This window comes from Callospermophilus lateralis, chromosome 19, assembly GCF_048772815.1.
Source record: "Callospermophilus lateralis isolate mCalLat2 chromosome 19, mCalLat2.hap1, whole genome shotgun sequence".
NCBI classification, from domain to species: domain Eukaryota; kingdom Metazoa; phylum Chordata; class Mammalia; order Rodentia; family Sciuridae; genus Callospermophilus; species Callospermophilus lateralis.
The window spans coordinates 34,881,287-34,903,235 of record NC_135323.1 but is presented as its reverse complement, the minus strand read 5'-3'; the positions used below and the strand labels follow the sequence as shown (position 1 = coordinate 34,903,235).

Sequence of the window (21,949 nt, the reverse complement as noted above, 5' to 3'; positions counted from 1 at the left end):
AATCTGGGCCATGCTGGACCCTGAGGAGCTGTGTGGAGTTATATTGGGTTCCCAGCTCTGGAAGGCCAAGCCCTCCCACCTCACTTCCTATGGCCTTGATCTGCAAACCCAAAACATAGCTGCCTTTTGATTCAGGACTGCTTATAGGCCATAAAGAGACAACAAAACAGTCACTGTCCGAGATGTCTGGGCACCTGGGCTCTGGAGAAGCCTTCTGGGGAGAGAATGACCTCATCAATCACCCCTTCCCAGGTCCCCCTCCCCACTTTCTGCTCTCTCCCCCCAATGTAGAATAAAATAGTAATTAACACCCTCTCAGCCTGACACCAACTATTTATTTTGTTCTAACTGTGTGGTTTCCATATTATCACTGCCCACCCTGCCGTTAATGGAAATGTTAATAACCCACACCAGGTTGTTGTGACAGATGCTCAGCCTCATTATCAGAAATTCTTATTTACCGCTCCATTAAACAACAGAATCACACAAAAAAACAATTCAATCAAAACTAACTGGAGGAATTTTAACAGCCACATTAATAATCCAAAACATAAATAAAGTTAATGTCTTTTGCATGTTTGCCATCGGCAACTCTATTGCAAAATTACTGTTGTACAATTAAAATGTGAAAGGCAAAATTGAGCACGGCCATTACCCTGGTGGTGGGTTAGGACTCCCCCCCTAAACACCCCAAGGTTTTCTTTCCACAGACTTCGCTAAATCCAGAGTCCCAACAGCCCTGGACTAGGATGTCTATCAGCAGGAACTGGTAGGATCCCGTGAGCTCCAGGCAGCCCCAGTGCCTGGGGCCTGCGTGCCTCCTGGCTAGGGCTGACGCACCGGACTAGGGCCCCTGGTGCATCTTGGGCAATTGAGATGCTTCTGTGCAGCCGCCAGCTATGCTGAAGCACAGGGCTCTTGTTCCATAAAAATACTGCAGGTAACAAAGACTTTTTTGTTGATTACACAAGCAGGGAAGAGAGAAATAAATGTAAACACAGAGCAAAGCCTGTCAGTTTGGGGACTTATTTTTTCTGGCTCCTGAAAGCTGCTGAGCTGCCAGCTCGACAGGAGAACTTGACTTTCAGGAAGGTCCTGCTGTTCCCAGTCCTGAATGCACGCCTTGCCTGTTCAGTGCATGCAGCTGGGAGCCGATGGTGCCTTGGTTCAGTCAGTTTCTTTTTGTTCTCCCACTGGAACACTTGCAGCATTAAGAAGCCACAAATATCAGCCGGAATTTTTTTTTTTTTTTTAATGCATGAAATTGTTTTTCAAAAGTGTTTTTGGCCAGAACACCCGGAAATTGTTGATTTGTAGATTGCCCCCACATAGCACTTAAAGGTGGCACAGAAAGGTTGTGGTGCAAAGCTGAGACCTGTCCTGCATGCCTCATGCAGAGGCAGATAGTGCCATGACAGAGCTGTGTTGCTTCCACCCTTGGTGAGTTGGCTCTTGCATCCTTGCCACGGCACTGGCATGACCTTGGAGAGGGATTTCATCAAGGCAATGACAGAGAGCATTCAGGGACTTTCAGAGGCATCTTGCATCTGATACCTCTAATGAAATTCCAGAGGCTCCCAGAATTTTCTGGAATTCTGGCTGGTTACTTTGAGAGGCCCTGAAAACTTGGGTGTAGGCTGAGCCAGGATGTGGCATGGCTCTCTCTGGTCTTGCCGCCTGTGATGGGAAGGGGAGCCTCCCAGGGTGCTAGGGCAACATCTGAAATTGTCACCTTCAGCTCTATCAGCAAGCAACCCCCAAAGCACAAGGTTTTCCCCGAAGCAGTCTTCACTTGCTGGTAAGCAAAGAGCTTGTCTCTTGCCCCTGCGTCTATGTCCCACCGGCCCTGGGGTAAGCTGGGTTACGCACAGAGCCTTGCACTGTAGCCTCGCCTCAGGTGTTCAGGTGGGTGGCAGGATGGGCACCGCTGTGCTACCACCACAGAAAGGAGGAGTAAGAAAGTTCTACGGCCACCCCCCCACCCCCACCTGCATTTCACTTCTTGGGGTTTCCATTACCTGTGATCAACCATGGCCTGAAAACATTAGATGGAAAATTCCAGAGAAAAAGAGAGACCACATCCACATAACTTTTATTGCAGTATATTCTCCTAACTGTTCTAGCTCACTGTTAGTTATTGCTGTTAATCTCGTATAATACCTCATTTATAAATCAGACTTTATCGTAGGTCAGTATGGATAGAGGAAAGCAGGACTACCTATAGGCTCAGTATTCCTGGAGGATTCAGGCCTCCACTGAGGTCTTGAAGTGGATCCCTGAGGATCAGGAGGTGGCTTTGGTAAAGCCAAGGAGGCTCAGGAGAGCAAGAGCAACGTTCAGAGTTATAGGGGGTAACCGCAGGGAGAAGGAGGCTCATTCATTCGGTTCTTTCCTCCCTCATTCAAAATGCTCACTGCCCCGGGATGGAGGGCCATCTATCTGACCTGAGGACAGTGGTGTGGCGTGGAGTTTGCGGTGGCCTCTCCTGGAGGTGGTCTGCTCACCCTCCTCCCACCCAGTTGACCCATGCTATGGGAGCAGTAGTGGAACCCAGGCAGCTGTCACAGCGCCGTCTCCTAGCAGAAGCTTCTGGAGGGTATGTGGCATGCTGCTTGCCCCCTTTTCCTATCTCAAGATGGCTGGCCTCACATGGCCAAGACCTCCACCTGAGTTTTGAGGAGAAGAGGAAGCAGAGACTGGTTATGCTTTGAAGGGAAGGCAACATGGCAGTGAACGTGGCATGGGGCTGGAACCTCTGAGAGTCAGGTTCCTGGTTTCCAGGGCTCAGCTATGCTGGAAACTTCCTGAATATTCACTAGACCCTCAGCTCAGGGCTGACAGGTGGGAGGACACAGAGAAGTAGAAGACAGTTTAACAAGAGAGAAACATGGCAGTAGCCACAATGTAAGATGGATGTGAACAGAGGTTCCAAGCACTTCAGGCTGGGGATGTGGGTGTTTCCTGGAGGACAGAACATCAGGCTGACTCTTAAATAACGGGGAGGATTTAACAGGGGACTATGGCCAAGAGAGTGAGGGTACTGTCAGAGGAGAGTATGGAAGGAATGAGCATCAATTAAAAGCAGGATGTCTGTTGCGCTCACAGAAGGCAGATGATCATCCTGTCATTAGGGCCTCCTGAGGCCAGTGGGGCACCAACTACTGCTAGGGTTACCATGAGCCTCACCAAATACCACTATTGCTAGGGACACCCCAGGCCATGCTGGGCATCCACTATTGTTAAGGTGATGCAGGCAATTACTATTACTAGGGCTACGTCAGCCATGTGGGGGCTTCCTGCTCTCGTCAAATCCCCCTCAGTCATGCTGGGAACCTGCTTTTGCTAGAGCCATGTTAGACTGTGATGGTCTGTGGTAGGTTTCTACTTTCAGTTTTTGTAATCCAGTGCTTTATGATTTGGGTAGAGCAGGTTTTTAATGGAATAATTTGAGGATCGTTGTTAATGTTTTACCATAATGAAATAATATTACTTTTAAATTCTACATTCATCAATTTACTTTAATTGCATCAACACTTTCCTGGTCAAATACTCTCTCTGACTCCCCGTTGAAATAAATAAGAAACCGAATTCTCTAATCTAATTTACCTTCTCGGCTAACTTTGCCAACACATCTGTCCCCCTAAGCTGGGACACCTGGAGGCACACTCCAGGTAGGTATGTTGCCTCTGGAGCCTTCTCCACACTTAGAGGAAGTTTAATGAAACATACTGCTTCAACTGGTTGGGGACAAGTCAGAGCTGGTGACAGAGAGCGAGACTCAAGGCAGCAAAGTGAGCCCCTGGGGACAGGCAGGCTTGGCAGGGAGCCAGGAAACACAAAGCCGGGCACCAGGATGAGCGCAGGAGCCCAAGGACGAGGGTGTCCAAATCACCGTCATCCTCACAGGGCCTGGAAAGCCTGCTGCCCCAGATGGGCCAACTGTCCACAGCCCTGTCCTCCAGGGACTTTGGGTTGTTTTGAGGGCTTCAGTTGGCATCATTGGCAATTTTTAAAAAGCTTACAATGGATGATTCCAAGTAAAAAAATCATATTTTATAAACCTGTAACAGACGTGATGGACACGGATCACCCTTCTGTCAACTGGAGCCCCCTTCTTTCCAGAATTCTCCAGGACTTTTGGGGTCAAGAGTAGGTGATGATTTCCCACTTGCTGACTGTGTGATTCCAAGTGCTTTGTTGGGTCTCTCTGAGCCTCTGTCCTGATATGTATAAGAGGGGAAGTCACCAAACTTGAAGGGCTTTGAAATGAAATGACCCAGGTGAGATGAAGCCGAGTCCTGACGCAGGGCCCCAAAGGAGAGGTGAGTCCAGATGTCTGGCTATGAGCCCAGGAGCTCCTTCCTGAGGAAGTACGGCCATCATGGTCCCTCTCCACCCAGGAAATTGCCCAGGGGAGGGTGGGCACTGGTTCCATCTGAGGCACACCCTATGGAGGCTCTAAGAAGCTATACGACAGTGTGTGAAGAGATAAACGTGTATCCCCTTGTGGGCAACTTCTAACATAGCTCGATGATCTCACATCTTGGTTCTGGGACATGGGTTTAACCAGTGACTTGCTTCTAAGAAGCAGAACCTGGCACTGCTGGGATTCGGTCACAGGAGCCTGGGCTTCTTGCTCCTCCCTGTGGATGGAACCACTTGCCATGCTGTGAGATGCCCCATGGGAGACCCTTCCTGGCCAGGAGCTCAGGGAGGCCTCTGGCCAACAGCTCATGAAAACTGAGCCTTCGTCCAACTGCCTTGGGGAACAGAATCCTGCCAACAATCACACAAGCGAGCTTGTACACTGGTCCTTTCCTTTGAAGACACTGCCAGGCTGATACCTTTTCAGAGATCCCGAAGCAGAGGACCCACTATGCTGTACACAGAGACACTGAAGCAGCAAATGTTTATTGTCTTCAGTATAAAAATGGAGTAACTTGTCGCATGGCCTGAAATTATCCTGGCTGGAGCCTGACCTGGGCCCAGCCTCCATACAGTCTGTGTGCGTAGAGACTGGCTGTGGTTTGGTGCAGGTGTTCCAGAGATAACCCACTCGGGGTCAATGAGTCTCTGTACATGGCATGGCGCTGCAGGTATGTAGAAGCCTGGCCTTTTCATTTGCATATGAGAAGAACAGAGCTCTGGAACAGTACAGGATTCATCAAGTGGCTCTGATCACAGGAGCCTCCAGGACACACAGGGAAGAGCTTACTGGAGCTCTAGGTTCTGACTGAGCAGATGGACGGGTGTGGGAAGGCAGGACACTCCAGGTGGAGGATCTACGAGTAGCAGAGGTGTGGTACATCCATTCATTTTACACTGCTGCCACAAAACACCAAAGGTAGCCTAACTTTATAAAGAAGAGAGGTTTCCTCAGTTCAGTTTCAGATGCTGAAATTCCAATGGCATGGCTCAGGGTCTCCCCCTCACTTGAGGCACCAACAATGGTGGTAGCACGTGTGGGAGCAAGAGATCATGTGATGAGGAAGGAAGCAGAAGAGACTGAGGTCCCACAGTCTCCTTGAAGGGCATGCCTCTAAATGACCTAAGGACTACCCATAAGCCTCATCTTTTAAAAGTCCCATCTTCTAACATCACCACATGGAGGACCAAACTCCCATTCCATGTACTCCCGGGGGACACATCACAGCCAAGCCACAGCAGTTGGGGTGGGCACTCTCCCTTCCACAGCCTCGAGGTAAGCATGAGCTGATCTAGGGCGATGGTAGCTGCCATCCTAAGCAACTAAGTGGTTTTAAAAATGGTTGTTTCAATAGAAAAAGGAGGTTGAGGCCAGAGAATTTCAGACTCATAACAACAATTATATTTTTCTTTCGGCATTTGAACTTGCCGTTTTGCCCTGAACCCTTGTTCTGCTGAGCATCTAGCCCTGATTCTACCCAGTAATGATCTCTGTTTTCCCACCACGGCTCACAGTGCTTACACGTTCTTAGTTCTTATCACCGTTATCACCCACTGTTCGATAAGCAAAGTTAAAAGCCACTGAAACCAACCGGCTGTGCGGCTTTGCATGTTTCTGTTTGTTTTTGTCCTCGCCTGGAGAGTGAGCTTCCTGTCACAGCAAGATCCAGGGCCTGAACCACTCCTGCTCACCAGGCACCCTGGGCATTCTACACTGGCTCCTCCCCTCCGTCCCTAGGTAGCCCGTCGCTTCCTGAGCAGCTTGTGTTTGCAAAACTCATGCTGTTGGAGATATAGTTCATCTTACAACCTAGAAAACCAAGGCTCAGGTGGGTTAAGCCACTTGCCCCAGAATGGGCTAGATCTGAACTTGGATCTGACTTTAAGGTCCAAGCTGCTTCTCTAGAGCCGGGGTGGAAACTTCCTGTAAAGACCCAGGTACTATCTTTGCTTTGAGGCCTCTGTTGGAACTACTCAGCTCTCCACCTTTCTGTGGCAAAAGTAGCTCAAATATTTACTATTTAGCCCTTTACAGAAAAAGGTATGACTGCGTTCCAATAAAATTTTATTGACAAAAATGGGTGAGGAGCTGGCCTTGGCACCTGGGCCAAGTTTGCCGCTCTGCTGGAGGGCAGCAGGGAAGGAAGAGGGCAGCTGGATCGGGACGATGCTGATGGTTGAGCACCCAGGGGCTGAATCGCCCGGCAGTGCAGCTTTGTCAGCCCAGAGGCTGGAGCGGAATGGTGTAGAAGAGGAGGAAAACCTGACGGCTGAAAGACTAGACACCTCCATGGGAATGCAAAATGCTGACAGAATAGTTGATTATATTAAGGAATTATGATCACTTTTTCCAGGTGTGATAATGACTTTGCGTTATGTATTGAATTTTAAAGAGTTCTTGTAGGGATATATATACTGAAGGTATTTTTGGATAAAATACGATGTTTTTATAAAAGAGTATGATGTCTGAGACTCACGGGGAGGAGGGGAAAGGCGGGTTAGATGAGGGGGAGGTTAGCTGACCTGGATTTACAGCGACACATTCAGAAACAAACACAAAGCAGTCATTCCTTCCAGGCTCAGCTGGGATGGGAACAAAGGCCGTGGCCGGTGTTGGACAGGCCTGGGCTTGGTGAGACTCAGGGGCCACCACACTCTCAAGTCTGCTGCTGCCTCTGCTGGTCCCAGTGACCCAGAGGGCCACATGAGCCTTGTGTCCATGTGGGACGCCAAGCCTGGAAGGGGTGGGAGTGCCTAGTCACTTGGTGATGGACAGTCTACTCATCTTGCCCAACCGGCTTCAGCCGCCTTCCTATCCAGCCACTGCGACACACAGAGGCCCAACCCTTCAAGGCTGGACCCTGGAGAGCCTTGTAACCCCCAGAAGACCCCATGCCAGGCAGCCCATCCGCCCAGAGACTCCAGGCAGGGCTGCCCTCAGGGTCCTCCCTCCCTTCAGCGGTCCAGCAAGCTCCTGTGCATGCAGGCCTCAGCAAATCTGTCCCAGTGGATAATACAGCAAACCAAAGGATTTTCCAAAGAATCTGGAACACACTTAGACTCAGGACTGTGTGATGCTTAGGATCTTTTCCAAATAAAGCATTAGTCATTATAATATTCTCCATGACCTTTCTACTTTTATGGAAATCAGGTTATTAATAATGTCACTTATCCACCCACATTTCCTGGGCGCTGCGTCTGCCAGGAGAGATAGTGACCAGGCTACAGGGGCAGCATATGCAGCATGCAGCATGGGAGGGACGTCTGTTCAGGGCAACCAGCATGATGCTGGGTGTGTGGGTGAAGGAGGCCTGAGCAGTATCCAAGGGGTCCATGGGCCAGTCCCAGGAGCAGATTTGCTATTCCCCTAGAGAATGTGGGGACCCACCAGGGTGGAAACAAAGTGCAAGAATGAGACCTGCACTGGACAAGGACCACTGTGGCAGGAGTGCAGAGGGCAGGGGGGTGGAGTGGGATGAAGTCAGCAGCCCCAGAGGTTCTGAATGTCCCTCACTAGAGGTTCCAGGGGATAACAGCTCACAGCTGTGCACATGGTCACCCACAGTATCCCTGAGACTGTGTCTGGGTGTCCTTTTCCCCTTCCTCTCTCCCAGGGGCTGTGTCTACCTCTGGGCACAGGGCTTAGTCCTGGGGGTAGCTGCTCCTATAACACATCCAGCACAGCCCTGCCCTTGCTACCCCCACTCAGTTGCCCCACTCACTGTGCTTAGAGCACCCCATCCAAAGGGTACCTGGTGCCCATGGCCTCCCCAGAGTTGCCTGGGGTGGCATGTGCCAGTAAGAGCCTAGAGGAGAGCCCACATGACATCTTGATCCCCCCAGTGTGATGAGGCGGGGCCAAGCACACACCCTACTGTGCACAGGAAGCCCGATCACATCCCAGACGGCCCCCCTTTGAACCTGGTGATGGCTTCCAGATATGTCAGTGCCCCAAGGAAGCAGATGCTGGAGACCTGCAGCCCTCTGCCCCTCCTGGCTGGTGATGAAGGGCTACTCCACCCACTGAGGTTAGAGACTCATCTGTGAGCTTCAGGTGGCAGTTTCCACCCAGGTGACCATGTGGGCTTTTGCAAGATGTTCACTCAACCCTGCCCAATGGAAGGCCATGTCTGACCTCCTCACAGCGTCGCTTCAGCGTGGGCTGCAGACTGACCACAGAAACAGCAGACACTGCCAGTGATCTGCTTGTGGTCACTACCCAGTGTTTGGTTAATGGCCACCCAGGCTTCCCACCGAATGGCCGTGATGAGATAGCTCAGCCTTGTGAAGTGCGGGGCGACTACATTAATAGATCTGTAAGCAACTGCCGTTCTCTCTTCATTATAAACACATTTTCCAACACACACAGCTCTGAATCCTTTTAATCTCACTTAATGGGCTCCAGGACTGGCTTTATTTGTCACTAGGGGGAGCTAAAACAGCTAGAAGCTTTGTTATTTTGCTCTTGTTCCAACCAACGGTAATTAAAAGCTGGTAGTATTTTAGGAAAGGTAAAACCCACACTCCACAGTTAAGTTTCTCATTCTTTAAAAATAACGGCGAACCCATAGTGTCAAGATATTTTCTGTCTCCCAAAGCAACAGCAGAACCCAAAGCAACCCAAATACTGCCTAAGGCAATTGAGTGATTAGAAACACTGAATTTGAGAATCTCTTTTCTCTCTTTGGGGGAAAGTTGTAGCGCCTCAGACCAAAGTTCTGATTCTGTAGCTGGGGTCTGCTCTTGGAAGTGAGTCCCCGCTGGGTGTAGAAATGAAGCGAGTCCTGGCTCCCTTTTTAGAGAGCCAATAATGGTGGACTTATATTTGTTTGTACTTTAGTGCTGGGCAGGGGATGGGCCTCTGCCTGCTGCTGAGCCACACCCCAACCCCAAGGGGCTCTTTCTGCTGGGCTTAAAGTGCCTAGGGAAGCCTAAGGTAAGGTCACCATGGTTATGCCCTTGGAAGGGACTAGGTGGTTCTTGTGGGACACTCTATGGGTACAACAGGGTCAAATCATCACAGAACCCAGGTTTACAGAAAGAACCACAGTAGAACTGCCAGCCACAAGCACTAAGCAAGCAGGACTGTCCCAGGAACACCTCCGTCCCCACTATGGGATGGGGAAGGAGGGACAGGCCAATACTTGGAGAGGAAACAGGAGTGGAATGAAGACGTCAGGAATGCTGAAGTCCGTTTGTAATATAATATGATTGCCATCAAAATCCCAGTAGAATTTGCTTTTTTGAGCACTTGCCAAAATGATCATAAAGTTTATGGGATGGCTGAGAAATTTTGGAAAATGAAGAAAGAAGACAAGCTGAAGTGGATATGAGCCACGTGTAATAATGTGGTATAAATGAAAGGTCTGGTGGCACCAGAGCCATGGTGAAGTCACCCACCGAACTAAGGAATTGCCTCAGAGAGACTGGACTGAGTGGAAGAATTAAAACACCACTGAGCTACATTGCAAAGGGTCAGTCCATGGACAGCCTGTCTCTGGAAACAATCTGTGCGGGATCCCACTTTATACAAGGTGCCAAATTCAATTATAGCCAGATTAAAGATTTTAATGGCAAAAATTAAACCATAAAGATTCAGAAGAAAATCTGGTGTTTGCTAGATTTCTGAGTGCAAAAGGGGCGAATCACAGAATTAAAAAGAAGCAATAGGAAGGGAAAACTTTGCCCCAAACATGATCAAGTGTGGCATCCTCAACACATAAGGAGTTCTTTAGTCAACTTGTAACACTGGACCTGTTAAATTGAAATGGTGAGAGGCCAGGCTCTAGACTCCCTGGAGAAACTTCGACTGTTTCTTGTAAGTGCCTGTGTTACAGAAAAATGAAGCTTAAACTCAACCAGAAGCTTCCAAGTAACTAGAATTATACAACTGGGGACTTCCCAGGACATAGTCTAGAGAAGGCAATGGCACAAGGGGAACCAACCAGCATTTTTCTTGGGTGGCTTCCACATTTGTATTTGGTCTGTTTGCTCCAAGTAGAGGTGAAATCACACCCTGGCTTTGGGACCTCTGGTCACTGGCAACTGGTTTGGCGATGGGCGTGCAAATAAAGGCAGTCTGAAGAGAGAGCCAGTGGATTTCCACAACAATATAGAAAGTGCACAGCTTTCTGAGGCTGGAGCTGAGGGCCACCTTAAGGAAGAGAAAGGGGGTGACTGAAAGGAAAGTGGAACTAAGAGGATGCTCAGAAGCAGCTTGTTAGGGCACTGGATCCAGCCGTGCCTGAAGTTGTATCTGGCTCTTCAACTTTTCTGTTACAGGAGTGCTAAGGTTTGGATATGGCTTAAGTATGTCCCTGCAAAGGTTCATGTGTTGGAAGCTTGATCCTTAATGTGGCAATGTGGGGGACCTTATAGAAGAGAAGCCTAAAGTAAGATCATGGCATGCCTTTGGAAAGGACCAAGTGGTTCTTATAGGACTCTGTTGGTTCTCAAGGGAGACTTGTTCTAAAGCGTGAACTTGACCCTCTTTGGCTCCTGGGATCCTCCTGGAATAGGTCCTTGTCTAGACGGGGTCCAACCCTGCTGACTGGGGTCCTGATGGGTGTGTTATTTTTCCAACTTGAGATGCCTATACTTAGAAACCAACCTTGATCTCAAGGAGAAATCTCCTAACTCTGCCTTTTTCTCTGAGCTTAAAAACATTTAAATATGACCTCCTTGGGCTACAGGGGACCCAAAGTTCATCACTCTACACATCTTGTCATTTTCTAGATGCGACAGACAGTCAAGTGACATGAGAGAGACTGCTCCAGGCTCCTCTGGGTCCTCTGGCTGGGTACCCCCTGCCCATGCAGTGCTCAGGCTCCTCTGGGTCCTCCAGTGAGTGCCCCTCACCCAGCAGTGCCCAGGGTCCTCTGGGTCCTCCAGTGAGCACCCCTCACCCAGCAGTGCTCAGGCTCCTCTGGGTCCTCCAGTGAGCACCCCTCACCCAGCAGTGCCCAGGGTCCTCTGGGTCCTCCAGTGAGCACCCCTCTCCTACCAGTGCTCAGTCTCCGTGGGTCCTGTGGGTGCCCACCCTCAGCTCCCTGTGCTCAGACTTCTCTGGGTCCTCTGGGCGAGCTCTCCTCTCCACCAGTGCTGAGACTCCCGGCCTGGACCTTGAGGTTGAGCGCCCCTCGCCCATCAGCACTCAGGCCCCCTGGTTTCTGCGGGGAGTGCTCTTCCCTCACCATGCAGACTCCTCTGGGTGCTGTGAGGGAGTGCCCTGCACCCAGCGGTGGGATCCCACACTGGCCAGGCACATTCTGGACATGCACATTGTGGGTAGAACAGCAAGTCGGTGGCAAAGCTGGGCAAGACCCTGAGCTTCCCGCCCTGGCACAGAAATCTCCTGGCTACGCCATGAGCCTCTAACCGGAGCTCAGTGTTGAAGCCACTTGCTCATGGTCACGCAGCTGGCGAGAAGGGTCCAGTACTCAATCACGAGGCCACAGCCCAGTCTGTTTTCACAAAAGCCTCTGAGCACTTCAGGCCCTCTGGGCTGTAATGCTCAGAAGCATCCAGAAAATGAACAGAAACTGCCAAGGTGAGTTCATCTCTGAAGTCTCCCCTACTGTGTGCCAACACATCCACAGTGCCTCTCACCGTCAGGTCCTCGGGCTGCAATGGGAATGACTGACTGGCCTCCTCCTTCGGAAAACTCCCTCCAGTGTGAACACGGAGGACAGAGGCTTGCCAGGCTGACTGGCAGCAGAGGCCCATTTGTAGGACTGGACCCTGCCAGGGTCTTGTCTGAACCGTGTGCATTGCTTCAGGCAAGAAAGAGCCCAGCCACACAGAAGTGGGGGCAGATGGCGCTAGAGGCAGAGATTCACTCCAGGGAGAGGGTCCAGGAGAGTCATGTGGAGAAATGGAGTGGGAGGACTCCAGAGAGGGGGAGGGACCAGCAAAGGAGCCCTCGGGGAGGCATCCAGAGGTAACCCCAGGCAGAACCCCAGACAGAGGGGAGAAAGCAAGGCAGAGTGGCTGGGAGCCACCTGGGCCTGAGCCCTGCCTGCTCCATCCACAGGAACAGGGCGACTAGTCTGGGCTCAGGTCCTAGGTGCAAGGGACCGGAGAAGGATCGAGGGCCACTGACCCATCTGCTAAAGTCAGGGAGGTTTAGGACATTTAGGAGGAAAGGAAAAGGGAAAGGCATGGTTTTCAGTGTGTGTGTGACCGCACTGGGACACCAGGGAGGGAACGAAATTCTGTAGCAAGCAGCTGGGAACGTGGTGCTGTGTTTCCACCCCAGACCCACAATATGGCAGGAAGAAACACAACTTCCTTCTACTCCTTTCTTCCCGCCTCCACCCACCCCATCAGCACTGTGCTGGGTACAGAAGTGACACCACACATGTGGGCTTTCTCACTTGGGCCCTCCTGGGAAGGGAAGGATTTTGAGCACAGAGCAGGCTGGCTCTGGCTGCCATCACTGCCTTCACCCTAGGGACATGCAGGGGCTGTGCAGTTGTCTCATACTAGACAAAGGTGCCAAAAACTTAGATTGGAGAAAAGAGCCTTTTCAACAAATGGTGCTGGGAAAACTGGAAAATTCACGTGGAACAAAATAAAATTAAGCCCCTATCTCTCACCATGCACAAAATTCAACTCAGAGTGGTTCAAGGATCTAGGAATTAGACCAGAGACCCTGTGACTAACAGAAGAAAAAGTAGGCCCTAATCTTCATCATGTTGAATTAGGCCCTGACTTCCTTAACAAAACTCCTAAAGCACAGGAAATAAAATCGAGAATCAATAAATGGGATGGATTCAAACTGAAAAGCTTCTTCTCAGAAAAAAAAAAAAAAAAAAAAAAAAAAACAACCAGTGAGGTGAATAGAGAGCCTACAGAATGGGAACAAATTTTTACCACATGCATATCAGATAAAGCACTAATCTCGAAGATCTATAAAGAACACAAAAAACTTAACACCCCCCAAAAACAAATAACCCAGTCAATAAATGGGCTAAGGAACTGAATAGACACTTCTCAGAAAAAATATTCAACATCTCTAGCAATTAGAGAAATGCAAATCAAAACTACTCTAAGATTTCATCTCACTCCAGTCAGAATAACAGTTATTAAGAATACAAGTAACAATAAGTGTTGGCAAGGATATGGGGGAAAAGGCACACTCTTACATTGCTGGTAGGGAGACCTCAGGAAGACCCCCTGATGAACACCCAAGGGCTGCAAATTGGTGCAACCAATCTGGAAAGCAGTATGGAGATTCCTTAGACAACTTGGAATGGAACCACCATTTGACCCAGCTATCCCACTTATCAGTTTATACCCAAAGGACTTAAAAACAGCATAATACAGTGATGCAGCCACATCAATGTTTACAGCAGCACAATTCACAATAGTGAAATTGTGGAACCAACCTAGATGCCCTTCAATAGATGAATGGATAAAGAAACTGTGGTTTATATATATATACAATGGAATATTGTATACAATGGAATATTGAGGTTTATATATACACAATGAAATATTACTCAGCATTAAAAGAGAATAAAATCATGGCATTTTCAGGTAAAATGGACAAAACTTTTCCCCCCCAGAAAACCAAAGGCCAAATGTTTTCTCTGAAAAGTGGATGCTGATCCATAATGGGGGTGGTGGTGGGGAGCGTGAGAGGAATGGAGGAACTTTGGATAGGGCAAAGGGGAGGGAGAGGGAAGAGAGGGGGCATGGGGGTAGGAAAGATGGTGGAATGAGAAGGACACAATTACCTTAGGTACATGTATAAAGACACAAATGGTGTGACTCTACTTTGTGTACAATCCAAGAAATGAAAGTTGTGCACCATTTGTGTACTATGAATTGAAATGCATTCTGCTGTCATATAACAAATTAGAAAATAAATAAATTTTAAAAATAAAGGACAACTATCGCATGCTTCTGTTTAGATGAGATACCTAGAATAACCTGGGCATTTAGAAAGACAGAAGTAAGTTAGAGGATGTCAGGTGCTGGCAAGAGAGAAAGGAAACGGATGCTTAAGTGGTCTGGGATTTCTGTTTGGGAAGATGAGAATGTTCCAGAGGTGATAGCTGCTCGAACACTGAGTGTGCTTAATGACGAGGAACTGTGCACTTGACAAAGGTAAAGGTGTCAGATTTCACTTTATACCTATCTTATCACAATAGCAAAAAACAAATGTACCCAGGAACCAGGGCTGGGAGCTCAGCGGCCAGTCACGCTGGCCTGTGCTGGCCTGCCACACCCACCTGTCTTTGCTTGGTTTCCTCCATGCTGCAGCTCCTGTCTCTGGAGTTCTGGTCCCCGAGACAGAGGCCCTGCCTAGGAGCCCCAAGTCCCTGGCACTCAGCTGTCATCAGGGGTACAGACTGACAGTGGGCAGAACTCCCGCATGCCACCACCTGCAGCCACTGTTTGGGTAACATGGATCTCAAGTGGCCAGTCATGTCAGTCCCCACACTCCACCCACATGGCCAATAGAACCCACTGCCTGAACACCCTAGTGGGCATGTATCTGCCACAGCCACCCTTTACTGATACATTGCATGCCCCTCCTCTGCCCCAGGGGATCTTCTGGGGCTAGGTGAATGCCTCCCACCTTCGTGGCTCTGACTTTTCCTCAGACTTCTAAGGAAAGAGAGGCAGAAATAATGGAAGCTCCAGATGTCCCATTTCTGCAATCTCATTTGTGTGCAAATATTGTTTGACCATTCCAGAAAAAGGCTAGACTCTCAGTGCCCTTGATTGACCTCTCCAAATGGCCAAAGGATATCTGATGCATTTCTAATCTCTGGCCCAGCAACTGACCCACTCCCGCTCCTCAGCATCTCCCTGAGGCTGGGGCTGTGTCCTGGGGGAAATTCTCATTATCCTGGGCCTGAAGTATCACTCTTCTAAATTCACATCAGCTGATGGAGCAGAAGCAACAGGTGCATGTTGAGGAAGCCCTGAAAACCATCAGCCCAGGAGGCCTGCCTGTGGATGGGACTCCTCAGCAGCAGGGAGGGCGTGAACACCTGGCCAGGAGGAGGAAGGAAGTTCAAGTGGATTAAAAACATGACCTAGGGCTGAGATTGTAGCTCACGGGTGAAGCACTTACCTAACTTGTGTGAAGCACTGGATTTGATCCTCAGCACCACATAAAAATAAATAAAGGTATTATGTCCTTCTACAACTAAAATATATATATATTTTAAAAACATAACCTATATTTCACTGCAAGTTAGCCTGCTGTTCACTTGAGCGGTTGGGAAATCCTAGTACACTCCTAAGCCAGGTTTCGCCAGTGGCATCACAGAAACTTCCACGCCACCAAGGCTGGGCAGCTGAGATGCCTGGCCACACAGTTCTTGGCCTTCCCATCCCTTACAGGGTCCCTGGATGGCTGCAGGGTGACACCAGGAGCTTACCAGCCTCACCAACGAAGACTTCCACAGGTGTGCTGGCCGGGCTCTCACCAATGATGTTGTAGGCGGTCATGATGACTTCATAGCGCCTGTACTTCTTTAAATCTACACGGGGAGAGGATACGGGGTCAGCCTGTGGCAGCAGCATCCTCCATTCCTAGAAAGCTCCATTTGTGGACCACACTAAAGATCAGAACTCCAAGGAGAGGCAGGAGAAGTCTGTGATATGCCTATAACCCTAGGATCACATCCCCATCCTCCAGGCTGCCAATCAAGGACCACCAAAGGGAAGGGAAGCAGGAAGAGTTCTCCTGCCCTGTGCTCAGGTGAAGGCCGCATGAGGTGCCCTTCCACAGTGAAGGGGTAGAGGCTAACCAGGCCCTGGCCTGCCTTTGCATCTAGCATCTCTCCTGAAAAGTACCAAGAGGTGGAGGGAGATGCCAGTATTTAAAGGAAAACATTAAGAAGACAGGAGAAAATCTGAGCCCCTTGAGTTGTCAGTGACTCCATCAGGGCTGGAGCTCCGAGGTGCCTGGGGAGGATGGGAAGGCCTCCAACCGCGTGGCCAGGCACCTCAGATGTCCAGCCCTGCTGGAGCCTGCATGCAGAATCACACAGGCAGACAGCTAAGCACAGATTGCACACTGACAGCGAGAGTGACTGACCTTGAAATCAAAACATTCTGGAAAGTTCTCCCACTGGCAGTACTGCCTTGAAGCTGGCTCAGCTGTGCTAAGGCCCGAGTGCCATGTCTGGGTGAACAGTGCCGCCTTCAGTGGTGCCCTCCCTGGTAAATGAGACCACCCAGGCTCTCCACCATTGCTCTGGGGAACATGTGTGTGGTCTGCCCTGATGGCTGAGAAGGGACCCACCTCTCTGCCTCAGCCCAGCTGGAACAGGAACAGCCCTGAGGAAGGCTGCCCGCACCCAGCAGCCTGGCTTGCTAGTCCCAGCCTGGGACCCTTATGGCTGAAGAGTCCACTGAGACCTGCAGCACAGGGATGACAACCTGGAGCAATGTCCTGCTTGGGACCCTCCCGACCTGAACCTGATTTTCCTTTTTTTTGGGTGGGGGGGGGGTGCTGGGAATGGAACCCAGGGCCTTGTGCATGCAAGGCAAGCCTGACCTGAACCTGGTCTGTGTCCTAGCTGAGGACACTTTTGGGAGGGCACCAGGTCCTAGTGGTCACTCAGCAATGTGTACTTGGGAGTGAAGAACGTGGGGGTGAGTGGAGTGGGGTGGAGTGGGGGGAGGGGAGCAAAGGACTCACTGCTTTGGGGAGCAGCATGGAGCAGAGGGAGGGGGAGCATGTGTGGGTAAATCCTGCTCCACAGCCTTCCTGCAGTGCCTCCTGGGGGAGGGGCTCAGGAAGGCCTAGGCCCTCCCCTCCTCTTCCTTCCACCCACTTTCTAATCTTTCCAAATTCTCTACATCAAAGCAAGTCACATTATGGGATGTCCCATGAGTCCAGCACTTGGATCCTGAAACCCATCCTTAGTTGAAATCAAAGGGGAAGCAGGATGGGTTGGCTTAAGTCAAAGGAGAAACACAATGCGGGCTATACATCCAATGGAAGGTTATTCAGCCACAGAAAGAAGGGCATTCTGACCCCTGCTGCAACGTGTATGAATCTTGGAGGCATCCTGCTCAGAGAGGTAGGCCTGTCACAAAAGGCCACACACTGTATGAGCCTGTTTCTGTTCAGTTCCTGGAGTCTTTAGTCTCATGGAGACGGAAAGACAGCATGGTGATGCTAGGGCTGGGGAGGGATTGGGGCGCTAGTGTTTAGTGGGTGCAGAGCTTCAGTTCTGGGCAAGACGAAAAAGTTGTGGGCATGGATGGTGGTAAGTGGACCACCATCTCAAAAATGGTTAAGGCAGGAAACTTCATGTTATGTATATTTTGCCACAATTTAAAAAGAATCAAAAAGAAAGAGTGAAGGAAGTCAAAAAGGAGGCCCTGCTGGGTCTGACTTTCCTTTCTGTCACAGACTGGGAGATTGGATGCCAGGACTGCAAACTCCTCTACTTTCTGCTTCTAGAAGTTTCCTTTCCTGTCTCCTGATGGTTTTGGCATGTTGAGAAGCAGCATTTGAGAGGCAGAACTCCAGAAATTAGAGCCATTAATCGAAGCTGGTTTCACTTGGTCTACTGAGAAGCCAACTGGCATACTACAATGAGCCGCCTCGTCACAGCAGCCCCTGCGGAAGGCGGTGTGGACTTACGTGTTAATTCATACGTGGTTAACGTGGAGCTGCTGTTCACGGTCTTGAAGCTGCTTTGGGCTATTAGAAGTAAGCAAAGCAGAAAGGCAGTTAGCATGCAGGGAAACCGTTACTGCAAATGACACACAGCAGAAATGCAGGTATGGAGCGGCCTCACTTGGAAGCCGTTCCAGCTCCCATGCTGTACCTCCAGGGGTGAAAAGATCGGAGCCAGCCACCCACATGCCTCCCTTCAGCTTCCAGGGGGCTTACTGTACTGCTTTATAAAAAAGCAAGACACCTCAGGGTGGGGTGGGCTCACCTTCCCATAGAACAGAACAAACAGTGTTTGGCAAGGCATCGCACCAGGCAACACCGAGAGAGATGGACAGAGTTTCTTCCGGACACCGGAAGGTTGAGCTGTCAGCTGACTGAGGCTCCCCTGTGGAGCCCTGGTCTGAGGGGATGGGCAAACCACAGAACAAAGGGCACCTGGAACCAGGTGTACGCACGCAGCTTCATCTCAGGGTCCTTCTATTTTGAGGTGTTTTGATTTGGCTACAAAGCCCAAAGAGTTACAACGACCAACACAGCTCACTGCTGACTGATCATCAACGAGGGAACCTTTGGGGGATGCTAGGGTGTGGAGGACAGCTGAGCCATCTCCTCTAGTCAACACCCCTCAGCACCACGCCTGGGGTTGGCAGGGTCCAGCATGTGCACACGAGTGCTGCTCCTCAGAGAGGCCTGGGGAAGGAACTGGATGGAGAGGGAGCCCCCACCTGCCTCTGGGCAAGCATGCCCAGACAGCACCCCCATGCCATGGGTGGAAGAAGCAGGAAGGTGCCAGCAGGAGGTGGTGGGGACCTGCTCTCCCACCCCGTTCCCAGCACCAGTGTGTCACAGGCAAGGAATATTTTCTGTGACGCTGTTTGGGGGATGCCAGGAAATGAAAGCTCTCTACCCACCTTCTGAATAAGGGGAGGCAGCAGAGGGAGGCCTCCCATAGTTCCAGAGGCTGCCTTGGTGGCAGCTGGACTACTGAGAGCCATGCCAGGTTGTGGCATGGTGCAGGCCTGGCACAGACCTGCCCAGAGACGAGAGTGCTGACCTGCACACTGTGAGGACAGGTGGAGCCTGCTCTTGGGCTTGGCTGTGGCCACAGGACTGGTCCCCCTCCGTCTCCAGCCCCAGGCCATTCCTCAGGCAGGCCCGGTTCTCCTCCCTCTGCCATGGCACTTTACGCTCTCCAGCCTCCCAGATGTGTGGGTCCAGTCACACCCACTCCAAGTGCAAAACACCAGCTCCCCAATCTCCAGCAAAGGGCTGTATGTCCCCGTATTTCCTCCACAGCATGTCTATTTCCCACCATGCTTCACGTGGAGCAGACAGATATTTGAGAGTCCAGGAGGCTGCTCACCTGCGAGCTCTGCGCGCAAGGCAGAGGGGCTTTTGAGCGTCTTGGTCTCGGGGCCTGATCCCACCTCGGCTTCCAGCTCCCGGTAGTAGATCCTATAACCCTGCAGAAGGCCATTCAGGCTCTCATCCCGGGGAGGCTGTAAAGACATCACACAGCATCACTGGGTCAGCCTGCATCAGGGGCATGGTGGCGTCTTCCGGTTTAACCAGCCAATGGTGCAGGGGAGGCCACTAGTTTAATTTCATGGCTCTTGTTAAAAAAAAAATGAATGATAGGTATAAAATTGGAGAAGAGAAATGCAGGAACCTCCCAGGAGCAGAGTGGAGGTCGGGAACCCCTGCACAGGGCTGTCTTCCTAAGCATGTGTTTTGGGACATGAGTGTCTCATCCCATGTTCAGCTGAAGTCCTTAAATGAGCCCCAATGCTGAGACAGGAGAGGAAGCTGCACATCGTGGGATAAACCAAGAGAGTAAGGGTTCTGGGATGTATCCTGGCTGGGAATCGTCCACTGGCTGGCCCTTCCTGGCCTACTCACTCCCTGGCCACCCAGGCTTGTGGCAGTCTAATCAGCCCCTCCTTGACCTCTCCACATGCCACGTCACCCCTACCCCACCAACTCAGACCTACGGCTGAGTCCTCAGGGCTCTTCCCATGCCAGCAGGCACCAGAGGGCCTCGGACAGGTCAGGTGCTCATGTCCGTGCAATATGGAGCCAGGTGAGACCAGGCCAGCATTTAAGCAGGTTTGTTAGGCCCCAAGACCTGTACAAAGTCACATTAGGATGTCACTGCTCATCATTCAAGACCCAGTCCAAGGTCTTCTTCCCCTAGTCAGTTTCTGTTAAAAGTGAGTTCGGGAGGATGCTTCATTTATTTGACAGATCTGTCACTACAAGAAAAGCCCCCTGTTCCACATGGGCTCCTCGTAAAGCCTCAGTGGCCATAGATCTGGCTGTTGGGGCTCCTCCCAGGTTACTCAGATAAGGGACGTGGAGTCAGAACCTTGTGAGCTGCATCAGGAAGGTGGATGGAGACAAGCCTTGTCCTGGGACAGGATGTGCACCAAACACACTGGAATTAGTAAGATGAGGTCACGCTGGATAGGGTGGGCCCTAGCCCAGTGACTGTTCTCCTTCTAAGAGGAAGGAAGTTTGAACATGGACACACAATCATGTGAAGATGGAAACAGACGTTAGAGGAGACACCCCAACAGGCTCCATGGTGTGTTGTCTACCACAGCTCTAAGCATGGCTCTGCCAACACCTCGATTTTGGACTTCTGGCCTCCAGAGCTGTGAGAGAATACACTTCATTGTCACCCCATCTGTGGTAATACAGGACCGCAGGCCAGGAAACCAACATGCCCCTGCAGTCTAAACTTTTGCTCACACTCCATCTACATTCCCTGAACCCAGGGACCGCAAGGCTCATGTGTTCCAACATCCCTTCCACTCTCAGTCCCAAACCCAGATTTAGAACATGGGATATCCTTTGCTCTCCAAACCTACCAACTGAATAACCAGGGGGTATGTGTATTGCAATAGTAAACACACACACACACACACACACACACACACACACACACACACACATGCCAGCAGAGCGTGGTATGCACACGACACACTCAGGATGTTTCAGAAATGAGAGTTGCTGACACGCTGACCCAGCAGCCCCCAGGCCTGCAGTTCAGAGCAGCTCTCTGACCTTCTGCTCTGGGGCCCCATCCAGGAACCACAGCACAGAAAAGTATTCCTGGACACCCAGGTACACTTGCCAAGTCCCAGTGGCTCACTTCAGAGGAGCCTGCAGATCCACAGAGCAGCTGGCCCTTTCACCTAGAGGAGCTCCGCTGTCCTGCCAGATCTTAGAGTCCCTTATGCAGGTCCAGGGCCAGAGGGCTCCTTCTCCCAGTCACCATGGTCCCAACCTCATGCGTCCTTGTCCACACCCACAGCCCTCTTCAACTCTGCCAAAAGTCCGGTGTCACAACTCTACTGGCTGCAGTCCCAGCTCCAAGGATTCCCACTGCCCATATGGGCCACAAGGGAAATGGCGCGTGGAGACTAAGACTCCAGATTCTCAGACGGATGGAGGAAAGCTCTGTCTCTGGGGGCTGGAGACTGCCTTGAGAATAACTTTTCCTTTCCTCCCCTCACCTTCCCAGAAGCAGGGGAACCTCAGAGCTGGCTCTGCTCCTGTCTTTGCTAGACCCCCTGGGGAGGGGGACACCTCTGGACATCCTGGTGCTCCCAGGTGGAACTGGGCATCCCGTGTGTGCTCTGGCATCTCTGCTCCTTCCCCTTTTCCAACCTGCCTTCCTTCCACGGGACAGCCACAGGGAGAAGCCTTCACAAGTCATCTCACAATAACTGAGCGAGTGAAACAAAACCAAAGCCAACCAGCACAGACCAGGGTCTCTCCTGGATGGGGTATGTCCCTGTGGGGACAGACACCAGAAGAGCACAGCAGGGTGCCCTGCTGTGACCACTGACCACTTTTTCCAGT

The 21,949-nt window shown here is 50.8% G+C and overlaps 1 protein-coding gene across 1 annotated transcript in view; it reads right to left on the bottom strand.

The window, feature by feature from the left end:
- Sdk1 (sidekick cell adhesion molecule 1) overlaps positions 1-21,949 on the bottom strand; it is an 866,268-nt gene that overhangs the window by 48,765 nt on the left and 795,554 nt on the right. The window contains exons 33-35 of the mRNA XM_076840017.1: positions 19,446-19,581; positions 18,047-18,106; positions 15,825-15,926 (exon numbers count right to left, since the gene is read on the bottom strand). Coding sequence (XP_076696132.1) covers positions 15,825-15,926; positions 18,047-18,106; positions 19,446-19,581 — 298 coding nt within the window. The remainder of the gene's footprint in view (positions 1-15,824; positions 15,927-18,046; positions 18,107-19,445; positions 19,582-21,949) is intronic.